At 47.8% G+C, this 8,396-nt stretch overlaps 1 protein-coding gene and 1 pseudogene across 1 annotated transcript in view; one reads left to right on the top strand and one right to left on the bottom strand.

Annotated features, from left to right (window-relative positions):
- Positions 1-3,843: 3,843 nt before the first annotated feature.
- LOC103739854 lies at positions 3,844-4,743 on the bottom strand (annotated as a pseudogene).
- A 3,451-nt stretch (positions 4,744-8,194) lies between these two features.
- Muc21 (mucin 21, cell surface associated) overlaps positions 8,195-8,396 on the top strand; it is a 4,100-nt gene continuing 3,898 nt past the window's right edge. The window contains exon 1 of the mRNA XM_017799923.1: positions 8,195-8,231. Coding sequence (XP_017655412.1) covers positions 8,195-8,231 — 37 coding nt within the window. The remainder of the gene's footprint in view (positions 8,232-8,396) is intronic.

Below are 8,396 nucleotides of genomic sequence, written 5' to 3'. Positions count from 1 at the left end.
TAAGTCATGCTTATTCCCTTTTAAGGTTCTAGTATCAAGCCAATGTTTGATTAAAGTTTTACTGGGGAGCCAATGAATTTACTGAGCTTACTTACTGAGATAACTGAGGGGTTGCTGAAGTATATAAGTGACCTGAGGGTATGCACACTGGAAAGCCTTTACCCAGCATGGATCAAGCCTTCTCTTCCTAGCCTTCCTCAGATTAGATACTTTAGTCCTCCCGGAATCCAGGTGACCATGTGTGATTAGGGCCAAATTACACACAACTGGCTGGGAAGAGTGGCTGGATACTCGGTGAGGGTCCACTGATCCTGCTTGCTCCTCCTTTAATGAAGGCGTGCTCAAGTTTTAAGCACATACCTGTAGATTCTGTTTCTCAGTTTCCAATGCATTTTCAGGTAGCTGTGTAATGTGTGCGGCTGATGTTATATAAGCCGTTAACAGTCTGTCACGAAGATAAAAGGATAAAGTATAATTAAAGATTGAGGATGTAGCTCAGTGGTAGAGGGAGAGTACTGGCTGGGCATGCAGGAGGCTCAGCATTCAACCCAAGCACCACAAAAAAAAAGAAAGAAAAAAGTTTGGGTTTGATGGCACACACCTGCTACCCTAGCACCAAGGCGGCTGAGGCAGGAGGATCTCAAGTTTGAGCACAGCCTGTGCTGCATAGCAAAATCCTGTCTTGGAAAGCAAACAAACAAACTCAAAAAAGACAAATTGAAAGTTATTTATGACATTAGGGCATGACTTGGGAGATGAGTCATCAGAATTAAAGTGTTCCAAGTTCCTTGTGTTGCTTCGATGATGTGTAAAGATATTAATTACATTTAGATTCTGATCAGTACACATGGTATAATTTGGGGGGAAAACAGCTAAAACAGAATCTGGATTTGCATCCAGGATTCCTCCTGGGTCTAGAGCGTGTGGAAGCTCTCTCTCAGACAGCCATCAGAGTCTCAGCCACAGGCTAGGATTGCTGGAGGCCCAGGAGCTCACCCGTCTCTGGCTGCAGTCACTTGCCTTGGCCTCGGGATCAGCCCATCCTGGTCACTACAGAGGCTCACTTTCCCAGCACACCCTGTCCCGTCCTGTTGCTTGGACCCATCCATTCTGAGCTCCTTCATGTCTTCAGCTACCTGTCAGCTTCCTCGTAACAGGGCTTCCACAGGAGGAATGTGGTTCACCCGCACACCAGCTACCAGAGGTGGGGCCTCCCGCACTGCTTCTCCTCCCTCACAGGGGATGAGAGCAGGCCAAGTAGACCAACCAGCGGCATGCCATTATCCCAGTCACATGATGCCCTCCCCCTGTGCCACTTCTGTTCACTGTCACACTCCTGTAGCTGGCCATGTGTGCTCCCTGCTGGCCATATCCAGTCATCCAGACCAAGCTGGATGGCTGCTCCTTGAGGACTCGGTCTATCTCCTCCTTCCATTAGACTCCAAGTCTCCCAAGGCAGGGCCTGCATCTCGCCCTAGTGTACTCACTACTGAGGGGTGCTTCGTGGCACTGATGAAGAGGTTCGTTGGAAGGATCCTGGGTGGGCAGCCCGGACAGAGGGACATGTCCACGGTTGAGGGCCAAACAGAGGGGCCTGGGGGAAAGTGACTGGGCTTTTGTGAGACACGATGTGTTCTTGCTCTGGATAGAGCAGGGTGGTTATCAGAAAGCATGGAATCGCCTCCAAACACTCTTTCTTCGATTCTCTCCATGTGACATGTTCCTCTTGCGTGTCCATCCATCATGACTTCATCCACCACCTGCTGATGTAGACTGCAGGCCTTCACCAGAGCCGAGCAGATGTTGCTGGAGTTTCGCCCTCCAAAACTGTAGCTAAATCAATCTCTTTTCTTTTTGCATAAAGTATCCAACCTCAGGTACTTTGCTATATTAACACAAAACTGACTAAGAACTTTATTAGGCCTGAATCTCTTTCCCTCTGTTGATTCAAAACATAGTTGAGTTACAGCTGTGACTTTCTACCCACAACCAGCAGCCCAAATCCTCATTTACTACTTTCTTTTGAGTGTCATTTTCATTTGTTGGAGTTAGGGCACCCTGCTTCTCAGTTGAGATTCTCAGGGCTTTTTCCATACTAAAAAGTCAGCCCACAGAACTCCTCGACCAGGAAACAAAATTGCTAGTGATGACAGGTTTCTGACCCCATCCTTGCCTCCAGGGTGGGTCCCCTTCTCTCTGACAATCTTGATTTCCTTTCTCCTTTCTGCTTCCTGTTTCAACCCAACCCAGTGACTGCCTAGTAGGAGCACGTCATTCTCTGTCGTCCCTTCCCTCTGTCCCCCCAGATGGTTCCTTCCCAGGCTCAGTATCGGTTCCTTACCTGACTGAAGTTGGCAGACTGCCTAACCTCTCCCCAGTCCGCAGGACACTATAAAGGCCCCCACAGTACATCGAGGATGAGAAAGAGGTGACAACCTAGTACAGAGGGAGCCCAACTACCCAAGCAACCAGCCACCAGCCCCAGGAGGGAGCCCAACTGCCCAGCAACCAGCCACCAGCCCCAGGAGGGAGCCCAACTGCCCAGCATGGCCCCCACAGTACATCGAGGATGAGAAAGAGGTGACAACCTAGTACAGAGGAAGCCCAACTACCCAAGCAACCAGCCACCAGTCCCAGGAGGGAGCCCAACTGCCCAGCATCCAGCCACCAGCCCCAGGCTCCAGGTTCTCTCTGAGAACACCTACTGTACCAGGAGCCCCAGACTCCAGGGAGCTCATCCTTCTCTGAGCCCTCTAGGACTCAGCTGCATCTGGGGCCCAACCATCTTGCCTTCCAGCTACAGGGAGGCAGATGAAGACGCAGAGGCAATGCGTTCTCCTGTACTGGCTGATGTTGTATCTCCTGCTGGATGGTGAGTGGTTTTATCCACAAGTTGGATGGTCCAAAAGCCCTTGAATGGTACTGGGAGAGGTGATCACTGCTGCAGTGAGCTCTCACTCTCTTCTATGGAGGACAGAGGAGGCTCATTAGCTCATCTCTTTGGGGTGCCAATGTACTTATCATCCAGGTGGCAGCTGACACTGTGGACCTGGGTCTCATGTTGCCTACACCTGAGTTATGGTTCCACTTGGTGTGTGTGTGTGTGTGTGTGTGTGTGTGTGTGCATGTGCGTGTGTGTGTGCATGTGCATGTGTGTGTGCGTGTGTGTGTGTCTTCGTGCCTCTGTTTATCCATCTGTGAAAGAGTAACAACTTGTGTGATATGGGCTGGAGGTTTAAATAGTAAAAGCAGGAAGAGTTGACTGTCCTTAAAATGTCAGTCTTCCATAGTCTGTAAAATCAATTTCTCTCCATCTGTAGCCCTGATTCCACACCAGCCAAAGTCACTTTCAGAGCAAGAAGAACAGGATCTACAAACCAAGCTGGGGCTGATGGGATAGGCCTGCAATCCCAGCTACTAGGGAAGCTGAGGCAGGATGACAGCAAATTCAAGGCTCATGTGGGCTATAGAGCAAGTTCAGTGCCAGCCTAGTCAATGTGGTGAGACCCTGTCTCAAAATAACAAAACGAAATAAAATAAATGCTGGTGTGTAACTCACCGGAAATATGCTTGCCTACCATATGAGAGGCCTTGGGTTCGATACTCAGCACAGCAAAAGAAAAAAATCAAACCAGTAGAGCTGGGTGTGGTGGCTCTCACCTGTGACCTCAGTGGACAGCCCAGGCTACACAGCAAGAACTTGTCCCAAAAAGGAAAAAAGTCATCAGCAGGTAATTTGTGATCAATTGCCAAACTAGTTATAAAGATAGCAATGACAGTAAGTTAGAGGAAGCCTCTCTCTGTTGACACAGTCTCTGGGGGCTAAGCTTTATGGACATGGTCTCAGGGGATAAGGAAGAAACTTCTGGAATCTACAAAGAACAGGAGGTGACAGGTCCAGGGGATCACTGGTCCTCACTGGACTTCCATGAAGAAATTTCAAAAACATGATTTACAAGCCGAATTACCTCTGACCCCCAGACAGTGGGTTTAGGCATGGTGGCTCATGCCTGTAGTCTCGGCACTCAGTAGGCCGAGCAGAAGGATCATGAATGAGTTCAAAGCCAACCTGAGCTACAGCCTGAGACCTTGACTCAAAATCTAAACCCCAAACAAAAAACCCAAAGGGACTTTGACTCCAGGTGCAAAGCTCTGACCCTAATTAAACACTTCCTGGGCACCTCCCATAGGAACAAATGGGAAGAGGAATTTCTTAGAGAATTCATAATTTTGAACCAAAATTAAGCCAAATACAATTTCTTTTATTTAAAGTAATTTTATTGCTTCAGTACACAAGACAAATTTATGTCCTAGAGCAGAGGCTGTGGATGACTCATATTTCCAATTGGGTGGGAGGATCTGCTTAGTCTTGTAATAACAAGCCGGTCGGTGAATTCTGCTATCAGAATCAGGCAGAATTGAACATCCTTACCCTCTCTGTTCCCCTCAAGATGCTTTCAAACAGCAACTGTTTTCTTAACCAAATGGTAGAGACCCTCAGGGAGATCAGGAGCCAGTCCTTTGGATTTAAGGATTCTCAAAATTTTATTGCCAGTCACAAAACAGACTTTGCAACACCATGTGAGTCCCTCAGGATCACACCGATCTGGCATGGAGTCAGGCCCTTCTCGGCCAGCTTGTTAATCTGCTCCTTCACGACGGCAGACGTCGGTTTCAAACGGGTGGGATGCTGCAGCGGTGGGGCAGAGCCGACTGCAACAGGCCCTTCCCGGGAGCATACATGCGAACCCATGATAGTGGTGCAAAAAAGTGCCACATACAATTTTTATGTGCATGTATACATGTCTGTGTGTCTGCCCACATATGTATAATTGCCCACGGAGGCCAGAAGAGGACATCAGACCCTGTGGAGCTGGAGTTGAAAGTGGTTGTGGGTTGCCTGACACGGTGCTGGAAATCAAATTCCAGTCTTCTGAAAGACCAGCCAGTGTTCCTAACCACTGATCCATCCCTCCAGGCCCCAGACTAATTCCCATTCATTTACTTTGTCTTCCAAAATTTTCCAGATCAAACCCACTCCCCTGTTCACACACCTGTTTGGGTAATCTTACCTTTCTTTTTTTTTTTGATCTTTTTGAGACAGGGTCTCCCTGTAGCCCCAGCTGGCCTGGAACTCACTATGTAGACTAGGCTGGCCTTGAACTCACAGATCTCCCTACCTCTACCTCCTGAGTGCTGGAACTAAAGGCATGTGCCACCACGGCAGGTGGGTAATCCTACTTTTAATTTAGTTTTCCTGACTTTAATTTAGTTTCTACCTTGATACATATTTGTGCCACATTGAGGTTTAGGGGACCTTACCTAAATATAGTTAAATTCTAATCTCATGTGAGTTCAAATAAGACTAAAGAAAAAACAGACATAGATAGGGTGGGCCACAAATGAGATGAGAAGATGGAGGTAGGGAGGCCAGTCCTCACCCTTCAGGGTGACAAGCTGTCCTGTGGAGCTCGAGAATGAGCAATGACAGTCTTATGTTCAGTTTTAGATTAGTGAATTTATTAAGTATACAGTAAGTCAAACTGGTCTCCCTGTAGCCCCATGATAGATAGATAGATAGATGATAGATAGATAGATGATAAATGATAGCTGATAGATGGATACATACATGATAGATGGATAGATGATAGATAGATGATAGGTAGATAGATGATAGATATAGATAGATAGATGATAGATAGATAGATAGATAGACAGACAGACAGCTAGACATCATCAAACTGGGTGCTCAATTAGATAGATAGATAGATAGATAGATAGATAGACAGACAGACAGACAGACAGCTAGACATCATCAAACTGGGTGCTCAGAATGCCCAGCAGAACTGACTGGTGAAGCTGAAGCATCTGGCTGCAGTTCCTGATTGAGCTTTCTCTCCAAGGCTGAGCTTCCGGCTCCGTTTTCCCTCACAGTCGCTTTCATATCACAGGGTCACCAACAGCGGCATCTATTCGGCATGCTCTGCCTTCTAGCTCTTCTCAAGGGCACGGTGTTTTTAGTCTTGAGCTGTTTTGCCCTCCTTGACACAGAGTTGGTGGGGGGCAGCCCCAACTAGACAAGGGACCTCATAGGCCACTTTGAGACAAACCTGCTGGGTCTGGAAATGGGGGGTGGGCAACCCCCAATTCCAGAACCAGCTTGTCAGTGAGCTCAGAGAGCACATGACAATTTACCATCATCAAGTACATTACACAGGGGAAGAAGTAGGCATGATCTTAACTGTAGCCGAGCCTCCAAGAAGTTGGAGACCTGTGTAGTGTGAAGACCTTGTCCGCAGCCCTCAGTCCCTGTGGAGATCTTATGGCGTGAGGCACACTTGCTTGCTATAGGAGCCTTGGAACTTTAACGTGTGTACAATCCCCTGGCTCTCCCAGAGGGGTCCCATTCCTGGTTCTCTTAGGCTGTATCCAGGGAATCTGTGGTGTGTGTTTGTTTTCAGTCTTTTTGAGACAGTGTCTCTCTGTAGCCTCAGAAGGCCTGGAACTCGCTTTGTAGACCAGGCTGGCCTTGAACTCACAGAAATCCACCTGCCTCTGCCTCCTGAGTGCTGGGATTAAAGGCATGCACCACCATGCCCAGCCCGAATCTGTGATTTTTGACAAGCTCCCCAAAGTAATCCTGATGTGAATGTATTCTGAGTAATATTCAGATAAATATTTTCTAAGAGGGCCACAATACTATTTTAGGAAGAGATTGATGAACACACACACACACACACACACACACACACACACACACACACACACTTTGTCAACTGGACACAATCCATAAAACCTGGGAAGGGGGTCAGGAAGGGCTGTCTAGATCAGGTTGGTCTGTGGGCATGTCTGTGGAGGGTTGTCTTGATTGTGTGAACTGGGGCAGGAAGAGCTTCCCACTGTGGGTGGCACCATTCCCTGGGTTTGGGTCCTGGATTGTATAGATTAGAGAGGGGACCGAGTGTGACCCAGGGCTAAGTCATTTTGTAAAATTCCTCCATTTTGGTTGGACAGTGACAATTCCCATAGCTACTGTAATTTAGTCCCTAGATGTAAGTAGTTTCTCTAGATGCTCCACTTCCCCACCCTAGGGACCCCTGGTAGTAGCCAAGAGAGCTGTTACCAATCACCTAACATTCTTCCAGTGGCCACTCACTGATTACCCCCAGCAATGGCCAACCACAGGCCAAAAAAGGACACATTTCAACCTCTTTCCCTGCTCCCCACTTGAGCCCTGTAACTACCCCAGCCTTTAAGCAGACCGCAGGCTCTGGTTCTTAGGGGGAACCCCCTCTGCAGTTTTGTTCTCAAAATAAAGGCCTGCACTGACTTATGTCGTTTGTTCCCTTGTCTGTCTTTCCTTCCTGCTGGCCTGTCACTGAGCACAGGCCAAGGAGCACACGTGCTGTCTCTCTCTGTTCTTGACTGTGGATGTGACTGACTGTTTCAAGCTCCTGCCTTGACTTTCCTAGAAGGAAGGACTTAACCTGGAACTGTGAGCCAAAAAAACCTTTCTCCCTTAGAGCTGCTTTGCCAGGGTATGTTACCACAGCAACAGAAACAGAACATATATGTGTGTATACATATATATACACATATATCTTTGTGTCATTGAGTGTTATGCCTGCATGTATGTAAGGGCACTTGTGTCATGCAGTGCCATCAGAGGTCAGAAGAGGGCATCAGATCCCCTGGAACTGGAGTTAACAGACTGTTGTTAGCCGCCATGTGGGTGCTGGGAATCAAACCCAGGTCCTCTGCAAGAGCAGCGAGTGCTCTTAACTGTGGAGCCATCGCTCCATCCTGTTTCTTGTACCCTTTTTACTGCATGTATGTAAGGGCACTTGTGTCATGCAGTGCCATCAGAGGTCAGAAGAGGGCATCAGATCCCCTGGAACTGGAGTTAACAGACTGTTGTTAGCCGCCATGTGGGTGCTGGGAATCAAACCCAGGTCCTCTGCAAGAGCAGCGAGTGCTCTTAACTGTGGAGCCATCGCTCCATCCTGTTTCTTGTACCCTTTTTATTTTATTTTTTGGTGGGGTTGATTTTTGTTTTTTGTTTCTTGGGTTTTTTTGAGATAGGGCCTCAGAGCCCAGGCTGGTCTAAAATTCACAACATAACTGAAGATGGTCTTGAACTTCTGATCCCTTTGTCTCAGTCTCCCAAGTAAAGTGATTACAGGTGTGAGCCGCCATGCCCCAGATTAAGTCTTGCAACCCTGACATTGGAGGTGGGTGAGGAGGGACTGAGCTCATTTTCTGTAAGCACAGATTCAGCTCAGGTTCAAAGCTCCATTCCTGTTCCTGCTGGCTGTGTAAACCGGACAACCATCGACATTTCTAATTCTCAAACTCTTCAGCTTAGCCAGTGATAATAGTGTCTGTGTAAAAAATGC

The sequence above is a fragment of the Nannospalax galili genome, unplaced genomic scaffold (genome assembly GCF_000622305.1).
Source record: "Nannospalax galili isolate Female #2095 unplaced genomic scaffold, S.galili_v1.0 scaffold401, whole genome shotgun sequence".
In the NCBI taxonomy this organism is placed as follows: domain Eukaryota; kingdom Metazoa; phylum Chordata; class Mammalia; order Rodentia; family Spalacidae; genus Nannospalax; species Nannospalax galili.
Note: the sequence above shows the minus strand (reverse complement) of the source record. Positions and strands in the feature narration are given on the sequence as shown.